This window comes from Triturus cristatus, chromosome 10 (assembly GCF_964204655.1).
Source record: "Triturus cristatus chromosome 10, aTriCri1.1, whole genome shotgun sequence".
NCBI classification, from domain to species: Eukaryota; Metazoa; Chordata; class Amphibia; order Caudata; family Salamandridae; genus Triturus; species Triturus cristatus.
Genome location: NC_140593.1, coordinates 245,541,593 through 245,561,892, shown reverse-complemented (window position 1 = coordinate 245,561,892; position 20,300 = coordinate 245,541,593). Strand labels below are relative to the sequence as shown.

The window sequence follows — 20,300 nt, the reverse complement described above, 5'->3', positions numbered from 1 at the left end:
GGCATTTCTGGTCTAGCTTGGGGCTGGATTAAATCATTTCTTCAGGATAGAACTCAGCAAGTATGGATACCGCCGTTTTCCTCGTCCCCCAGAATGGTGACCACAGGCATTCCATAGGGCTCTACTTTAAGTCCTTTCCTTTTTAACCTTTACGTTACACCTCTAATTTACTTAGCAGAGGAACTGTGAGCGAAGATCATAGCTTATGCTGACGATACTCAGCTTCTCTTCACTTGGAAGAAAAACGACTTGTCCCCAGACCAAGCGAAGAACTGCCTTTCTCCCGTTTTCAATTGGCTTGCACTTTCACAGCTTAAGTGCAACGAGGACAAGTCTGAAATACTACTGTATGGTTCGTTCCCCCCACATTTTAGTGAGTCGATCTGGCCTACAGAGTACCCCATGCCAAATTCTATCGACAATCCAGTGAAGAATCTGGGGTTGTGGTGCAGCGAGGACCTTCGGTTCTCCCCACCAGATAAAGAGACTTGCGGGTATGTGCTTCAGCATATTGAAATCTCTTAGAAAGTTTCTGCCTCTGCTGCCTAGGCCAGAAAAGGAGATGGTGACACGACCCCTTATTCTTTCACGTATTGATTAAGCCAATGCACTCTACATTGGATTGCCGGACTACCATCTTAAAAAATTACAAACTATAAAAAATGTGGCGGCGCGAGTTTTGCTTGGCATTTCCGGAAAATCTTGTATGAAACAACATCTCGGGGACCTTCACTGGCTTCCTGTGGCCAGTCGTGTCCTGTTTAAGGCCCTCACTCTCGCGCATGGAGCGCTGCATGGAACGGGCCGCCCTATCTTAGAAGGTGTTTTAGCTTTTATGAGCCCAAGAGACAACTGCGCTCTGCAGCGCATCGTTAAGTTGTGGTTCCCTGCTTTTGCCTCTCTCGCACGGGGGGCAGCTCCCTCTCTTTTAAGGCCGCTGTAGCCTGGAATGCTCTTCTTTTCGAATATCGGAACACTCAAGACCTCGGTTTGTTCAAGAAGCATTTAAAGGCTCTGCTGTTTAATTAAGCTGCATTTTGCTCAGTTATGTGTTGCTTGTTGGTTGCTGCGCCGGGACACTCTTGAGTTGCCGTGCGCGTTACAAATGCTTATAACATAACTACAGGGGCTCTGAATGCTTTTTGAAAAAAAGTTCAAACCCCAGCTAGAAAATTCAATTTTACGTCACCCTACTCTGTCCCCTGTGCCTGCGGGACCGCCCCTCTGATGCAGGTTGTCCAAGGTGATGCACCCTGCTTCTCTCTATTTCATGGGTGAGTTCTCCCCTTGGCCTTCAAGCTCCCTTGTTGGGCAGTTCCTTGCTCATTTCAGCTTTCTTCGTGGCTGTCTGCTCTATGCATGTTTCAATTGTGGTCCGCTTCATCGTACTTCACTGTGATACTACTTGACCCTGTCACACCTTTTGATGACTAGGTGTGCACTTGGCGTGTCTTTGTTCCCGCCTGCTCTTCTAAATGTTGTTCAGTTCCTGGTTACATTTCTTCTTGTTCTCCTCTAGCTTTCGTTGGTGTCCACTGAATGCACCATTGAGCCATGAGTAGTCCTTCTCCCTCCTTCGTTCGGGACTCTCTCTTCTGTGCTGGAATATGGCTAGTGCTGTTTATACATCTCATACTCTTACGGGTATGGTGTTGCGCTATTCTGGCAGTTGGGATGTCTCTCTTTTGCTCTTTCAAGCCACTTGGGTTGCTGTCTGGCTGTTCCGCCACAGCCTTCCCCATGGTCTGTCACTCTGTTGCCAGCTTAATGCTTCGGGCACTTTATGTTGTTCTGTCGCAGACCCACCTCCGCCTGGGGGTATAGCTGTGGTATCTATTCTAAGTTAAGGAGTCTGCGGCTAGATGTCTCTATCAGATGTACGAGTTACTTACCTTCGGTAACGATATATCTGGTAGAGACGTTGTCTAGCCGCAGATTCCTTAACGCCCACCCATCCTCCCCGTTCTGCGAGGACCTTGCCAGGTGAGTTTCTCCACTTTGTCTCCTTTCAGTTGCCATTGGTTTTCTTTCAGGGTGATCACATTGTTGTGCCCTCTTTAAGAATTGCCATATGCGGCTGCCTCCCTCCAGGTGGCTTCTTTCCTGTATAACTGTGCCTTTTCATTCACCATCATCAGGAGATTCTCTCCCTCCCTCCTTCTCCATTGAGTCAGGTCTCTTGTCTCCTCTATAGTAGCCTTCTTTGGGTATCTGCTGGGCTGTGTTTCGGCCTTCCCTTGCTATAGGGAAATACCATTCTTTTCTTACCTTCTCGCAGGGGACTGTTGTTCTTCCTGTGTCCCGTCCTTGTTGGTCTGCACAGTTCTACATGGTAATAACAATCTATCTTGTCTGTTGTGATATTCTTCCCTTATTACTCAGCCTTTGGAGAGGGTCCATGCTTCGCTTTGCGGTGTTTTTTGTCAGAGCTTTGCTCTGCCTTTACTTCTTCTCGTATATGTAGACAGTGTCTGCTACTGTCTTTTATGATGGTGTTTTGCACCATCCGCCTTCTTTATTTCTTTTAGGGATTTTACATCCTTCGCACACTGTTCCCATACTCTCACAGTTTTGTTGGTGGCTCCGCGTTGTGCAGCGGAAAAGTTTCTCCGAAGAAAACTGACGTCAGCATGCAAGGAGGGACTCATATGACCTCACTGACGTCACGTCCGTGGATGACGTCAGGGCGGGGTCGTGTGGCGCCGCCCCCCAGCGTACAGAGGTGCTGCTGCAAAGGGTTTTCCGGATCAAGTCCTGACGCCTGGGGATATTCTAAGTTAACGAATCTGCAGCTAGACTACGTCTCTACCAGATACATCGTTACCGAAGGTAAGTAACTCGTACGCCTAGTTGGTATCAACACCTTTAAAAGAAAATATGTAGTGTCCGCACCCTTCTCAAAAGTGGGAGTTTCTGTGCAGTTGGCTCTTCTTGAGATTGAAGTTGTAGAACATTCTTTCGGGCCAAAATTGTTTTGTTTTAGGTAGTTGCGTATTTGATTATCCACACTAGCCAAGACACTGTCCATGACATAATTCCATATATGTTTATCAAGCCTTAAAAGGTGAAAAACAAAAAATAATAACTTGATTGTTTCCTTGCAGGAAATCCTTTCACGAGGAATTCTTCTTCCATTAATTAATCAACTAAGTGACCCTGATTATATTAATCAGTATGTCATCTGGATGGTAAGATTACTCCACAATATTTTCATATGTGAAAGTCCGAACAACCTTTTAAGTAAAGGCATCTCTTTTGTTGATTGTAATGCATGGGTGTGTATATTCATAGGCTGCTCATTACTTTTAATGAAAATCCCCTCTGAGCATGACCTGGTTCCATGATTCTTACCCAGATGCCCGTCTTCACTGGAAAGGTTTGGTTTGCTCTTCCCACTATATGATAACTTTCTTGTACCGTACACCTCACACCAAAACCTTCTCCATCGTGCCATATTCACCTCTTTCCTGCCCAGCCATTCCATGCTTAACTTGGGCCCAGCCACTCATCCTCTCAATAAGGTGAATGTTGATATCAGCTACTGTTAAATTAATTATCATATTATGTGACTACTCTAAAATACTTGGTCACACAAAATCTGTCTTTCTTGTCATTAAAGATTATTCTAGTAATTTCATATTTTTTTTAGATTCGTGATTCTAATTGCAACTATGAGGCCTTTATGAATATCATTAAATTGAGCGACCATGTGGGAGAGCTGGAAGCTGTGAGGGATAAAGCGTCTGAGGAACTGCAGTATCTTCGTTCTTTAGATACAGTGGGTGATGGTAAGCATACAAAAAATACAAATAATTACTTTGTTGGACTGCGGAGTGCTCTATGTTAAAGTGTTTTCTTTGCAGGTGGTCACCAAGAAGGTACTTTGTCCACCAGGGCAGAGTGAGTAGAACTCTTTAACTATTAATAGTTCATCTCTGGACAAGTCTGTTTCATTGGAGGCCGCCTTCTTCTGCACACCTAACCTGTTCCCTGTCCTTCTTTGCCATGAATGTAGCCACGTAGTTATTCCCTACTCTGTCCTTCAATGGGTTCAGCTAAACGCCATCAATCATATCACTTAATAAGGTCCTTCCATGTTCGCTCTGAAAGAAAAAAAAAAAAGTGGCATCCTCTGTGAACAGCATTTACACACCTACGATATTCCATTACATGTTCTCTAAAGGTACACACTGCCACTTGATATCTGTATCCTCATTTGTTTTTTGTCCGTGCTCATGCAAACTGTGACCTTCTTTGTCATTTTTTTCTTTGTTGTGTATTTGCTGTGCTGGATATTTGATTTGTAGTTGATGCCCTTTCTTTATTGATTAGCTAATCATTTGAGATCAAACATCCTCTGTCGACTGAGACATGAATGTTCCTGTTGGAACGTTGTGTGCTAAGACTGTATTTTACTTTATAATTTTCTTAATGGGTCCTGATCGAGCTCTCTGCTATGTGTTCATCTGCAAGCTCCTAGTATAGTGATGCATTCATAATAATAGCAGAGCTGTATTTTAAAAGTTTACTTATAATCTACATTTATTCCTTGAGTTGGTGCGGTGTCACTCATGAAATCGCTTCATCGACATGCAAGGAGTAGCTAAAGGGAGTTTACTCATCTGTTGACTCCTAATGTCAACACTCTCTTATTTTCTGCTGAGATGTTAAGGGCTGAGCAAGGGCTCCAATAACAGAACCATTTCTTAGCCCTCTTAATAAGCAGTTTCTGCCTTCAGGTGTACCTAGGAGCAAGCCAGGGCTGGCAGCTAATAATAGCATTATTACAAAACTTTGTGTAGCCACAGTGTTTTGCTTACCCATCTTCTATGATTAGTAAAGTTAAAGGCCAGTCTAAAGAGTTCAGTTTTCAGACATTTCTTGAATTGCATCTTGTATTCAGTTTGTTATGTCGGCTGAGAGCATTCCAGAATCTAGATGTTTTAGCTTTTTCAATTATCATTGGTAAAGATGGACAGACAGTTAGTGGAAGTTCTGTTATGATTGTAATGGAGTGCCTATTCCAACAGGTATGTAGGACTTGTGTCTCACTTCATTTTATGGGTGATGTACCTTCCCTAACGTTTAATCGTGGCGTCTACTTGAAGGCAATGGGGAGCTTTAACCCCTTCCATGCCCATGACGGAACCGTTCCGTCATGGCCCCGCCCGCGCTCGAACCCTTCAGCACCGCAGGGGAATTCCCGCCGCGCTGAAGGGGTTAAGAGTTAGGTTGTTGTGGTCCTGCTTGGAAACGTTTAGGCAAATTCTAGCTGCCAGGTCTGCATTCTTTGGAGCTTAGCAGTGAATTTATTGGCGAAGCCTGAATAGATGATTTGCAATAATTAAGGCACCTCAGGATAAAGACTCATCAGTTTGAATTTGTGGTTGGTATTTAATAGTGGGCGAATTTTCCAAAGGGTTTAGCGTTGTTTGCACACATCCTTTGCTAATATATTGACTTGAGGAGCAAAAGTGAGATTGGAGTCAAAGAGAATCTCTAAGTCCCTAACTTTAATGAGGCGGTTATGGGGTACCAAATGCTTGAAGTCCACTTAAAGGGTAGTGGATCTGGCTGTGTGTCTACAGTTATGAAAACATTGATCTTTGGTTTGTTTGTGCTGCTAGTAAGCTGTCTTTCATCCAATGTAGTACATGCTCCAAACGCTGAAATGTTGTTTAGGTTCTCTGAATGGTATTCCATGCAGAAGTGGATTTGTATGCCATCAGCATATATTTGAACATTTACCTGTCCTTGATCGAGCGACTGCACACAGGGATGTGCATTGATTTTAAACAGAAAACTCAAGAGGGATGATAGTTGAGTAATTAGATTCTGATTTTGAATGGGACTAGCGACATCGTACCACAAATTGATCACGTTGTGTCCATGGGAGTCTACTTGTACTACCTTGGCACTGCTGCATGTTTTTACTGTGGAAGGTCATAGAGTCTTATGGAATGGTTACAGCTCCATCTGTGGTTGCACAATGTACAATCCTTGTTCTCCACCTGACTTTTGTCCTTTTTACCCCACTCCAATATCCTCCTGAATTTGGGGTACATTAGTATCATTAAGATTGTACTATTGCTTATTGGGTGAAAAGACCGGATTTGAAGTAAGTGGTTTGCACTGTGTGGAGGGGTGCCTTTTGCATGCTTACGAAGAAAGAGGAATGTAGTTTCTTGCGATTAGCTAGTATAAATATTGTTAGCCTTTATTGCTACCTGTCACCATGTCTGTGAATTATTTTTTACGTTTTAGAAGCAGAAATGGCAGTTAATAATAAATAGTACTTGCTAATATTTTTTGTCCCCTAAAAGCATTTTCCAAAAGACAATGCATTGCTATGTTTGTGTTTCGGTCCCTGTACACATGCTTATATTTCGGAAAAGTATGCATGAGCATTTTATGTCAAAGACCCCACTTGGGTTTCATCAAGGTCCCTAGCATGATGCCATCAAGGGTCTGAAGAGCCAAGGCTGATCCTGCTCCGATGCCAAGTTACTGTATCTGTTGAGTGACTCCATGTCATATGTGATATCTTCTGCAAGTCCTTGCTTTTTAGCCTAACACAGATGGCATTCCGTAACTTGTAGTCTTACTTTTGCGTTGTGTGTATCGACTAAAGAAATCTCAGAAATCAGAGAGCTGTTCGTTAAAATGCAGGTCCTGGATGTCGATATCTCATGGGTTCTTTTTACTGCTCTATATACAGAGTGCATCCAGGAGCCTATAGCACACAGTGGCTCTCATTGTCCCCAGCCTCTCACCTCCAAATGTGCAGGAGAAGTGTGCTAAAGTATGCTAAACATGTGACATAGTTGCTGCCTGAATAATTACACATACCTCTAAGGTGGATGGATAAGGAGACTCCGTAGCAGCAAGGAGGGCTTACTTGTCTTCTGTTACCAAACAGTTGTCAAGAAGCTTTAGAGCATGGTTGGCCACAGATGAATCAGTTAAACGAGTAGATCTTTCATCTACCACACAGTGAGTTCAGTCCCCACACAGAATGAGCTATGAGGGAACACAGATACCCACTTATTTTATAATTTTGTGGTACTTTGGCCCAAATTAATTTTTATGTTACACGTGGGTGGTTCTGACTTGATGCCTGAGATCCAAAGCTGTTATCTCTTGATCCTTCTCCTGATCCGAGGCTGCTTGAAGTCCGCTCCAGCACTTTGACTCGTAATGCCCGTTCCAAAACCAACAGACCCAACCCAGGTGGTTAAATGTGTAACAAAAACTTTGTCTTCCAGTAAGCACCTCAAAAGTATTTTTGTGTGTTTGAACCTGTCCACTCCCCTCTGAGCAGTAAAGATGTAATGGTGGTGCAAGTAGGAGCAGTGCTCTCCAGAACAGGAGTGTTTCTTCATGCTCCACCACATAATAATGTGCCCAGCCAAATGATTCCAACCCCATGTACGATAATAATGTCTCTCCTGGTTGAAAAGTTTGTGTGGGAGTTCAATGTGAGTGACATTCAGCAGCACATCATTAACATTTCCCACTGTAGTCCTGGTTCCTGCGAGGAGCTACAAACGGATCATGTTTACTCTGTTAATTGTGGCTTTCTGGGTTAATGCAGATTGCCATAATTATTACTGTGTTACCATCCCGCTTTCCCTGTCCATGAGCCAAAATATCCCATGATGTTAAAGATGTTGATTTTTGGCTCAGTATCCCCACCCTATAGAGCCTTTGGAGAAGCCAGAAGCATATTCACTCCTTGCTAGGGAATGACATGCGTTAACCATTAGGTGTGTCTCTGGTAGGATTGATGTGTCAGCACTATGTTGTTGTCGTATCCTGGGAACCAGTTCCCTCTTAATCTTGTTGCCCATTCTGTTAATGTTCCATGAGATTATGTTGTGTGTTATTTCTAGTCATCTCCCACTTTGTGTGTGGTGAATAACTTGGTCTAAGTCTTAGGTCCATGAAAATGTATCAGTCTGTCGGTTCTTAACTAAACTGCTAAATGTAACCTCCTTCTCCCCAACTCCCTCACTCCTACTCCATCTGTGATGGGCCTGCTTCTATCCATCCCCTAATGCAGGATGTGTCTGTCACCGCATCCCATACAGGCTATCTCTAATGTATAGTCACAGCAGGCCCTACTATATATGCTGTCATGCTTGTCTTCTGATATCATGTTTGCCTCTCCTAAGCTACTGTGCCGATTCAGGATATTCGTTAGGACCAGGGGTATTGGGTGTCTCCACCTGCCAAGGGGTGACTCTCCCTGTGTTCCTCCAGCACCCCTGTGGCATGTTGGTTTATTGGACCCCTAGGGTCAGCTAGCCCTTGTTCAAGTCGATCTGCAGGTGTCCTTAATAGTAGCGGGAATATCTTATAGTGATGCATACTTTAACATGGATTTATTTTACTCTGGTCCTGAGATCTGTCTGTGGACCCCGTTTGTGTGTGCTTGGTTATCTCCAGCATGACTCTTGTGGGTCGCTTCACATTGTGCCATTACATGAGGGAGGGAGGGAGGGAAGGAGGTGGATTCCATGCCCCGTTGGCCTCAAGCTTGCGGTTACGTGCGCGAGCACGCGCACAACCGCCATCTGGCTTTTCTTGCGGCACCCTTACAGCGCGCCTTGCTCTGCCCCTCCCCACCACAGGGTGAGTCTCCGTGATCACGATCACTTTCACGGCCGCGTTACTTTTACGGCAACGCGGCCAATGCTTGTTTTCTACGTCACCACCAATATTCGTGGTGTTCCTTGCCCATTACCATCCTGGGGATGGATTTACGCCTGCTTTCAACGGCGTAAGTTTTAAACTGTTTCCATACTGGAAATCAGCTGAAGAAAGTATTTTTGAATATCCACAAACTCATAGATATGTGGCTGTGCACAAACTTTCCAAGGCATTTCCCCCCTGAAAGCTCGCCTCCCACATAATGTTACACGGCGCCGTGGTTCTTTGATGAGCAAGTAAATACAGGTACCTCATGCAGGCACCACCGCAAATGTTCCTTTTGCGCATTGCAAAAGTGAATTTGCACTTGCAAGTCAAGCCGTGTTTATGTGCAATTTGATCTTCCGGGTGGGAATTGATTTGTAAATCAGCCCTACCAGGTGCAACAATTTGGGGCTCGAAGGGTCACTTTTGTATACTGTACTTTTTTTTTTTTTCTCCCAAGCAAAGCCTGACATTTTGCAAAGCGAAGGAGAAGAACGTATACTCCATTCGCCCTTTCTCTCTCTCTCTCTCTCTATTCCCCATCATCGTGGGATTATTACCAAGCGGTATGCACAGGCGAACACTGACTGGTTAAATCGAATGAAGTTTGGAGTCATTAGAGAAACATTATGTAGCCCAGTGAGTCTGTGAGACTAAGTTCACAGATGGCTATAAGTGCCAGGCAAATTGTCAAATTGAATCAGTAGGGGGGGGCTGCGCTGTATGGGAAACGCAATATTCTATGCACTTTAGCATGCACAGGGACAGACACCATATAATATTGGTCTTAAGTGTTGATTTAAGATGACGGTGAAGGTTTTACTTTGTGCATGATTACCAATGCTTTTGGATCACATACGTGGCCCAACAGCGCTCCCTTGACATTTATAATGTGAAAACGGTCTGCACTTAATTAGGCGCTCCTCTCCCGTCCCCCTATAACATTCCATACCTCACTGAAGTATGGCCTTTACCGCTTTTTGTGGTCCCTAATTCAGAGCAGAGGGGCGATGGCGCAGGCCCCCTCTTTTTACCATCCTCACGGGCCCGGAGGCCAGTGGAAAGGCGCTCCGGGCTACTATTGTGACTGCGCCACAGAAGGCACTGACCTGTGAAAGGCACCAGCGAAGTTCTTGCTATGACCGAGTCACCTCAACTTGTGCCACCGAAAACAGCACAAAAATACCTTTTCGGCCCAAAGAATGTGTGGATTTTCTGCAGTGAAAGGAGTGACCATAATGGAGGGGTCGTAGTTCAACCATTAAAAATTGACAAACCCGTTACCAAGCCAGCCCTCCTGTGTGGCAGGAATGCACTTTATTGCTCTTTTTAGGTCTGACCTTGAGACCTCGCAAGCCTCACGTCTTCCGAAAAACTCACAATAAAAATACACACAAATGTAAGTAGACTAAGGGGATTTTTGGACACCCCTCTTCGTCCATTTGTCTATTCAGGTTTCATTCACACTCAGCTTCCGCCCACCACAGCATAAAGTGTGGGATAATTGATCAGCTCATGCCATCCATGTGCTGTCTTGGCTGGGAGTGATGCTATTTTGACCTGATCACATGTGTACAGCTGCCTGTAAGAGTGCACTTCAGGGCATGAGCTGATCTACCTGGACTACTGGGCTGCTCTTTATTTTTATTTTTTTTCAATATGTTTTTGCCATTCTTTGCATATTCCTAACATTGCTACAAAAAAATAAATTAAAAAAAGACCAAGGTCCGGCCTATTAGTTTTCCAACAAATTATAATAGTTAGAAGAGACTCCTATATCTCAGTCCAGCGCTCTTTGGCCCCTGTAAACAAGATAGTCCGGCTGAGAGAACAGTGATGGGGGGGTCTTGGTCTGTGGGTGCATGAATCGCAGGAAGTGGTCTGAAACGCTTGCAGAGCGTATTGGTATATGTGCTTAAGATAGTGCCTTCGATGTCAAGGAGCTTGGCTCAAGCTGCTAAGAACTCAACACAGGGGAAAAGGGAAAACTAATATTACATTTTAGTTACTAGTGTAAGTAGTCCAGCATTACTGGAAACACAAGCATTGGCATAGCCAATAGGTCTCGCTTTTGGTACCTTATAAGTATTTAGTTATGCAGCACAATATCCTTGGTGCAACAACATCAACTGTTGCATGGCTAAACACTTATAAGGTCCCAAAGGCGAGACCTTTTGGCTATGCCAATGCTTGTTTTCTTCTGCCACGCACACCCATTGGATTTTGTGCCACAGGCCACTCACTCCATAAGTGGCTGGGGTGAAAAGTCCCTGTTCACTCTTCTGACCGTGCCTCACTTGCTCAAAAGATTTTGGGGATTCTTTTAATGCTGCCAGTCTGGCCTCCCCTCACTCTTCTTTGCTTCCAAAGGGAAATGCCTTTGTTTTTTTGTGCATACCACTCAGATGGATGTTGCAGGACATTGATGGATTTTGGGGATACCAATCTAGAGCTCAACTAACCTGGGCCTTTGTTGGTTGGCTCCCAGCTGCTAGCTTGCCTGTTGGTTCGTTGTTGTGCTGTGCTTGAGCACCCCCATGATAAATCCCTGGGACGCTTGTGACTACTCAACCTTGCAACCTTGAAAACCAAGTGTGAAAGGTGTTGTACTCATATGGTAGAGCTATAGTAGGTCGGACCGTGGGATTTCCTCGGCAAACTACCTTAACCCCCACGGTTGAGGCCCAGTAGCTTCTTTCTACCCTGTGCAGCCCCGGAATGGGGTCTGACAGCCATATTGCTGGTGGTTTTGTATGTTAGAATGCTCTGTCAGTTACGTCATTTTGTGTCCCTTGTTCAGTTCAAACATGTACCCCTACTTCATAGTTTATGGAATGTGCATTTATTTTTATTCTCAAATGCTGGGTTATCCTATTCTTTGTGGAAATAATTGACAGGATTAAGGCCCAGGCTTGTCTAGCACACGGCAACAATAAAATATTTAAAGGACAGTTTTAGAATGCTATTGCTACAGCAGAGGGATGACTATGCTTTAATTGAACATCTTTGCAGATACTTCCTATAACGCCACAGAATATTGCGTGAATTTTATTATTCAAAATGTATTCATGCTTGAACAGTTGTTATTAGTAATGTATTTATTTGTGCTTGCTGAAGTGTGGATGTTGCATTTACTATGTTTCTGTGTATTATGATTTTCTCATACTATGGCTTTCAAAAGTGCTTAAATTGGGCTTTGTTTGCAAATGTGGTCACAATGTTGCCTTTAAAAATGTAAGACTTTGCCGTTAAATTGACCATGACATTTTTTATTAATTGTCTATTTATAAAGACTTTAATCAAGCAATTTGTTTCTTGCTGTCAAAAGATAGATAATTAAGCAAAAATAGTGAAGATTTGGAATCCCCACAACGGCAGAGTAGAAGAGGATAGAGATGAGATTGCACAGATTTTTCTACAACACTTTAAAAAAATCTATTCCACAGAGTATTTAGTGGGGGAGGAGATAATCCGAGAATATTTTGCAAACATAGATCTTTGTAAACTTACAGAAAATCGGATAGAGCAACTCGGAATGGATATAAAGCTAGATGAAATCTCAATATCGATTTAAAAAAAAAAAAACAGCGGGCGCAAAAGCATGTGGGAATGATGGATTCCCTATCGAATTCTATAAAAGTTTTTCAACTGAACTATTGAAACCCCTGCAAAGGCTATTTAATTTTATTAAACAGGGAGGGTCAATACCCACAAGTTTTAAAGAATCAATAATTGTGTCTTTTGTAAAAAAAGATAAAAATCCCGAAGATGTAAACTCCTATCGGCCAATAAGTCTTTTAAACTCGGACTATAAGATTTTTATGAAAATATGGGCCGAGCGTCTTTCCTTCGCTGCTCAGGAAACAATTCACGTAGACCAGACAGGATTTATAACAGGACGATTTATGGCAGCCAATACGGAATTCCTAATTCAAGCCCTGGATTATTTTAGTACTACTCTAACTCCAGCATGTATCATAATGGTAGATGCTGAAAAAGCATTTGATTTAGTTAACTGGTCCACTTTATTTTTAGCCCTTCGATATTTTGGCTTTCCAGCCCAGATAGTAAATATGCTACGAAATATTTATAAGGGGGCGACGGCCCAGATTTCAATAAATGCAAAACAAGCTGGAACAATATCAATAAATCGTGGGACAAGACAAGGCTGTCCCCTTTCGCCATTACTTTTTACGTTTTTTATTGAGCCTCTAGCAGTCAAAATAAGAAATAACACTGCAATTTTACCCCCCATTCCCCAAATGACTAAATTGAAGTTATTTGCAGATGATATAGTTTTATATCTGAATCCCAATAAGGAAAATATAGAGAAGGTTTTAAGAGAATTTAATAAATATGAGCAAATCGGGGGGTATAAAATAAACTCAAATAAGACCGAAGTTTTGGCTGTGAATATAGATATTGATTCCCTTCCTCCAGGCTTGAGGCTACAAGCAGCCAAACTAGATCCAATTAGATATCTTGGGATCTTCGTAACTACTCAATATCATCAATTATTCCATCTAAATTATATTAAAATGAAAAATAAAATCAAGAAGCTATTAGATCAGTGGCTGCTAATCCCCCTCTCGATTATAGGCAGGGTTTCATTAATCAAAATGTCTATTGTTCCGCTATTAGTGTTTCTATTCAGCAATCTTCCTATTAGAATTGATATATCTTTTTTTAAAGAAATAGAGATGATGTTTAGGAGTTTTATCTGGGGAAATAAGGTATCTAGGGTTAAACGAGCAGTGGTTCAACTCCCAATCGCCCAGGGGGGGCTTGCCCTACCGGACATAAAAACATATTATGAGGCAGCCTTCCTAGATATAGTGGCAGGACTGATAAGACCAAAATCCAATAGAGATACTTTTTTTTTGGGATAAAATGATGTTAGAAGCCGGCTCTCAACTCCATGTATTTTTAAAAACCTTTAAATGTCCAAAGAAAGTCAGATACAAGACAATCGGAACTTATTTATTCAGACTTCAGTCCTTTTTTAAAAAAGAGGGCTCCTCGGGGCTGCAATATTTGAGTATAAGGGAATGCTCAAGCTTAGGTCTCCGAATTAAATGCAATCATTTAATAAATTGTGCAAATCATGGATTTAAGGAGCTAAGACACTTTATTACCCAAAATAGATTAGTTTCATGGCAGGAAGTTACAGCAAGAGCTAAAAGTCCCAATCCACCTATTTTCTTCGAATATTTGCAGATTGTTCATTTTGTGAGTAGTATGGAAGGCTTTATTAACCCAGTAAGCAATTGGGTGATAGCCCTGTATGGGGCAGGAACGAAAGGTATGGGAAAATGGTATAAACTAATGCACAATCAAGGCCATACACAATTAATCGATAAACATTTAGCCAAAATAGCTAATGAAACACAATGTGTTTTGTCGATTAGAGAGTGGGAAAAAATCTGCCATCTTGGAAAAAAACTCTGCGTGCAGCTAATTTTAAAAAGATGGCCTTTTTATCTTGATGGCTGGCCTATCTGACTCCAGAAGCTTTGGGGAAACGGTATGCGGAAGTTGAAAATCGCTGTTTTAGGTGTCACAATAATGGTCAGGGAGGTTGGCATCATGTATTTTATACATGTTCCCAAATCCAACCCTTCTGGGAGGCAGTCTTTTTAGATATAAATTTGGCAATTGGAAAGAGACTACAGCCCGAAAGAGAATCAGCCTTGTTTGGTATATCCAAGGAAAATATGTTATCGACCAAGGCTGAAGAAGTATTTTTATATATCTCTTGTACTGTAGCTCGATCATTAATATTGCAGAACTGGAAGTCCAGAGATATACCCTACCCATTGAAATGGTATAATAAAATAAAAAGGATTTACAAATTCGAAAAAGCATACGCAAGCAGAGTAGGAGCTCTGAAAAAATTTGAAGTGAATTGGAGATATTTTGAAAATTTAGAAAAGGATAAAGGGGATTAAAATGAAAATGTTTTATATGACTATTTGAATGGACTTAGCTAGCATATTTATAAGCATTTGCACTTTATCTGTGGAAATAGTATTCATTAGATATGAGGAGTTAATAAGCACTCTGCACTCTATATGGCTATTGCACTTTAGTTGAAATTTCTGTACACTTTTGTCAAGAAGGAAAATTGAATATGGCAGTGTGGAGGTTACTGAATACTATTGAGAGTCCCTCTTCTTCGTTGTTTTTTCTGTATTATTAATTGTATTTTAAACATCTAATTATATTTTAACATCTGATTGTAAAAAGAAATATATATTTTATTGTATGCCATGCTCAATGAAAACATTAAAAAAAAAAAGATAGATAATGCTGAATTAAAATGTGGTTGTGTGTATTTTTAGTTAATTGTAATCATTTTGAGTAGTTGGAAATATCCATAGCACCTGGAAACAATTTTTCTTATGCCTAAAGTATTTCATGTAGTAACTTTAAATCATTTTTGTCGCAACCATTTTGCGTCCCGGATTAGAACAGTGTGTACCAGCCTATTTCTGGCAGTGGTTTATTTTTGGTTCACAACAAAGTATGTTTCTTTTTTCAGATATCAACACTATAAAGAATCAAATAAACAGTGTACTGTTTGTAAAGAAAATTTGTGAAACAAGAATACAGAGGTTGCAGTCAGGAAAAGTAAGTTCTGCTGCTAATTTTCTAATCAGGGTTAATTTATAAATCTTAAAGTGCCTCGATATTAGATATTTAAATCTGAAACATTCAGATACTATTTTGAAAACAGGTTTTATCTAAAATATGTCGGTTTGGAGTGGATTGGGCTGTGTTCCAAGAGCCTTTATCTTGCGTCTATTTACTGAGATATGTTTTCTTTGGGGCAGATAACGCTTAAATAACTTTAGTGCCATCCAGATTAAAAAATGTGCTTGTTGGGACTGGAATGTCCCATACACGGTATATGGAAATGTTCCCTGCTGCTTTGTATCCAACTCAGTGTATATCTGTTAAGTGTGTTCGTCTGGTGACCTGAGGCAGGTGGAGCTGGACGGTGCAGTCTGTTTAGTTCAACACACATCTAGCTCCATAGGGCATGATAGTGGAGGGTGCATTGGCAAAATGTGTGCAAAATCACTTCCTTAATCCCCCCCGGAAGATGGAATCCAAATGATTGTATGCATTTGTGGACATGGGTATTTAGATTTGCCCATCTGTCTCTTTAAGCCACTAATATGAACTGTTTATTGTTATATAATTGTCATGCCCTCACAGATCCCTCTTGCTTATCCCCTCACATTTGGGGACACACCTGGTGAGATTCTTCCCTGTGAGAAAATAAGATGTTTGAGGGGCAGCAAACCTGTCAGAGGACATGCATGTTAAAAGAGGAGCCTACCCAGTTTCTTCCTTGGCTCTGATCTTAAGTTGGTGGTGCACGCTTCCAGTCTTTTGGTCTGCCCTATACACAACAATAATCATAACCAATTCTTGAGGGACTGGGCAAACTTACTTTGGCAAAATCACCATCAAGTTGTGCAAGACCGATCAGGTTCATCCTTTTCGCATAAGTGTGTTGCATTGTAAAGCTATGAAAAGAGGGCTAAAAGCCTTCCTTCCACTGGTGAGATCCATAGTAGTGATGATCTTGGACAATACCACACCCTCTCCTGTTAGAGATGCAAGAAGTTGGTGCCTACTTGTTTTCTCAGCCAGATGCTAGTGGAGCTATAGTAAATGGCGATCAAACATTGCATGTTTCTGCTGGCCTCCCACATTGTGACAATTGAGCCCACCATAGAAGACAGCCTGAATGGGTGTCCCCACTTTTCGTATCAGTGGTAGGTCCACCAGGAACTCCTTGACTCACCTTTTGATCTTGAACCAACGCGGAACTGCACCAGGACTCTCCTTGCCCCACCGACGCGAGCACCTCGCCGGACCCGCTGCGCGGGTCCCGCAGCGTCCATCAGGATTTGCGGAAACGGTTTGGAGCAGGACTGAATAGAGCCGGGTGTGCGTCAGCTGACAGGGCTGCGAGCAGCAGGGGACTTCATTGCCCAGGAGCCCCTGCGCGCCCAATTGCTTACACCTGGGCAGCTCTCCCTGGAAGACACGCCCCCAGCTGATCTGCAAGCTAAATCTGCCCTTCCATTTGGAGCCTTTGGGACTCACCTCTTGATCTAGAACCAACCCGGAACTGCACCAGGACTCTCCTTGCCCCACCGACGCGAGCACCTCGCCGGACCCGCTGCGCGGGTCCCGCAGCGTCCATCAGGATTTGCGGAAACGGTTTGGAGCAGGACTGAATAGAGCCGGGTGTGCGTCAGCTGACAGGGCTGCGAGCAGCAGGGGACTCCATTGCCCAGGAGCCCCTGCGCGCCCAATTGCTTACACCTGGGCAGCTCTCCCTGGAAGACACGCCCCCAGCTGATCTGCAAGCTAAATCTGCCCTTCCACTTGGAGCCTTTGGGACTCACCTTTTGATCTTGAACCAACGCGGAACTGCACCAGGACTCTCCTTGCCCCACCGACGCGAGCACCTCGCCGGACCCGCTGCGCGGGTCCCGCAGCGTCCATCAGGATTTGCGGAAACGGTTTGGAGCAGGACTGAATAGAGCCGGGTGTGCGTCAGCTGACAGGGCTGCGAGCAGCAGGGGACTCCATTGCCCAGGACCCCTGCGCGCCCAATTGCTTACACCTGGGCAGCTCTCCCTGGAAGACACGCCCCCCACGCATCCTATTTTAGTTCTTGTTATCCCGCAGCGCGGGAGCGCGCGGGATTGCCCGGGGCTAAGCCCGGGCAAAGGGCGGGCCGTCTGAGGCCATCAGAGGCAGGAGGAGGCTGGGCTGGGCCCACTCTCTAAGATCTGTTTGCCATTACTCCATTCTCTGAGGTACTACCTGTATACAAGCGCATGTTAAAGGGGCACACACATATCATCTAACGTAGTTGTTGTCGGCATGCCACCTGATATAAAAGCCACGTATGTCATTTATATTGGTGGTATAATTTTGCCGTGTGTAATCACTGTTTTGGGCCATTTGTGCGTCTCCCACTATGGCTACCTGTACCCCATCACGTAAATTATCCATGTTGGGAGGCTCAGTCAGAGGCACGCTAGACAATTTTATTACAAGAGCTACCTCTGTCCTGGAAAAGGAGATAGCTATGGCAGAGCGACGTCTATCGGCCGAAATCTTACAATCTAAAAGATCTTCTCTTGGCCCTATCCAGCTGGTTGTTTCGCCGTCGCCGGCCCTACCTATCTCTTGTTTACCAGTCAGCCCCCTTGCTTCTACATCTTCTCTGACTATTCATGTTGACAATCCAACGTCACCTTCTCACTCTCACCCAACTTTGTCTGATCCTACCCTCCCTATTAGTCATCCTAGGGGCTTTACACCTCCGACCACATCTGTTCCTGGAGCCATATCCAATTCTAATGCTGTCAGCCCGCAAAAGTTGAGAGGGAGAAGCAACATCTTAGCCCCCCCCCCTTCCAAAAAAAGAAAAAAAGGAGGGAAAAATCTTAACAAAACGAACCATTTGGGTATCGCTAAACACACTGCGTTGGGAAACATCACAAAAACTTCTATTCCAGTAGCTAAGCAGCCAGCAGAGCAAGCTACGGAGTCAGATCACTGTAAATTTGATCTTCTATCAAACAATATGATGTCCCAAATCGAGAAAGTTCTTAAATCACTCCTTCTTCCACTAACAGAAAGGATAAAGAACGTGTCCAACCAACTAGGGCTATTAGAGCAAATGATCCAGAAAAACACTGACAAATTAAACGAGCAATTCCCAAAGGCCTTGGTACCATCAAATAACACTGCTGCTGTTAACCTATCTCCAACGCCAGATGATAGGCTAAGCAGATCAGAAATATCTAATATCAAAATTGTCCCACCCCCATCAATTGTACTTAACCTATCATCCTCTCGTAAGACAACTGTTATTTCCCCTTCCTCTAGAGGCATCTTCCCTCCCACAATCAATGCCCTTCCCTCCACTGTTTCAAATCAAAAACATGACGGTAGTCCTGACCACATAGACCTCCCACCAGAGGCAACCCCCTACGTTGTACTTACGACAGGAGTTCCTGCATTAGAGGCAGGCAAGAAGGAAGGTTATTATGACCTAAAAAACAAAGTTTTACACTGGTTGGGAAAGAACAGGCCATTACCTCTTAATATAAATGGTGAACTTTTGAATGTCCGTAGGCTTGGTTGGGTGGGCTCACGGCCCAAGGACATTGAGGGCGACGTAATCGTTGTCAATTTTAGAGATGTTAGAGCTACTAGACACATTGTGAATTGGTCCCAAGCTCCATACCAGAGCCCCATTAGAACTCTCGATCTAACCTATTTTTATCCGCAGTCAATAATTAGGAATCCTACTTACCCCATCATCCCAACTCGGCCACAGGCAGGACCATCTCTTTTTAATGTACCTACTTTTAATCGTTTCTCCCCACTTAGAGGATTAGAGGATATCGATTGACGCCCCCTAGTACATTTTACCCAGCATCCCCCATATGGCTCAACGAAGGGACACTTACCTAAAAATTATTCCCCCGTACCCCTGACTAATGCTATACCAGATAGTGGGAAGGCCAATTCGGGAACAATCCAAATACTTTCGTGGAATATTGCAGGCCTTAAGAAACACCTGGCCAATCCGGATTGGCTTGACTTCGTCAACCAATACGATATTTGCATGTTCCAGGAGACCTGGAGTTTAGACCCTCTTTATAAGCCTGGTTATTCTACCTTTCATATCCCGGCAGTCCACCAGGGTGTGGGCCGACCTTCGGGAGGCCTACATATTTGGATTAAGGTCGCTCTGAATTTGGACATTAAAATCCATAATGCCAAGTCAGTAGATCTTCTTCATATATCTTTCAAACGGCCCCGAAATGGCTCTAGAGTTGACCTCCTCAATGTATACGCTAGAGGAGGCCCTCCCACTCAAAACTCTGCCACCATCTCCATTCTGGAAAACGTTCTGTCAGGTATCCCACCACTCTCTAATATTATTATAGGTGGTGATCTGAATTGTACGTACGAACCACTAAGAGATGCTGACCTTTTAGGGCTCACTGAGGAAGACAGTAAAAACTGTATCCCCCCTTTAAATTTGAGTTCTACTATGAGATGGTCAGCAAGGGCACTTCAGATGACCGGTCTCACTCTGGAATTTAACCTCCGTGCCCTAAATGGAAGAACTCTCTCTGATCCACATGGGGCTATGACCTTTAATAGATTACATGGGCCATCGCGTATCGATTACATTATCATAGATGCAAATTCTTGGGACCAGGTGGTTGATATGAAGGTAGAACAGATGCCAGATAGTGACCATAATCCCCTCTGTGCAGTTTTTAAATGGAATTCAAGGCCAAGCTCCTTAAATTTGAATTTGGCCTCAAAAGCAGTAACTCCTACAAACTGCAATAGAAGGTTGAAATGGCACAAAGTATCAGGTCACGAGGACATCCTAACCTCCATAAACCTCCTAGTGGCCTCTAAGGCTGCTGAATTTGCTCACCTCAATGTAGGGTCGCTTGTGACAAACCATGCTAACTTTATTAACACTTATAAAACCCTCATTGAGGACATAGGCGCTCATTTCATAATAAAAGGTCCAAAAG

The 20,300-nt window shown here is 43.3% G+C and overlaps 1 protein-coding gene across 14 annotated transcripts in view; it reads left to right on the top strand.

The window, feature by feature from the left end:
- The window catches only part of SNX13 (sorting nexin 13), a 558,687-nt gene that overhangs the window by 236,735 nt on the left and 301,652 nt on the right, over nucleotides 1–20,300 (top strand). For all 14 annotated transcript variants that reach the window (XM_085630906.1, XM_085630899.1, XM_085630907.1 and 11 more), the window contains 3 exons: nucleotides 3,105–3,188; nucleotides 3,650–3,788; nucleotides 15,239–15,327. In XM_085630906.1, coding sequence (XP_085487032.1) covers nucleotides 3,105–3,188; nucleotides 3,650–3,788; nucleotides 15,239–15,327 — 312 coding nt within the window. The remainder of the gene's footprint in view (nucleotides 1–3,104; nucleotides 3,189–3,649; nucleotides 3,789–15,238; nucleotides 15,328–20,300) is intronic.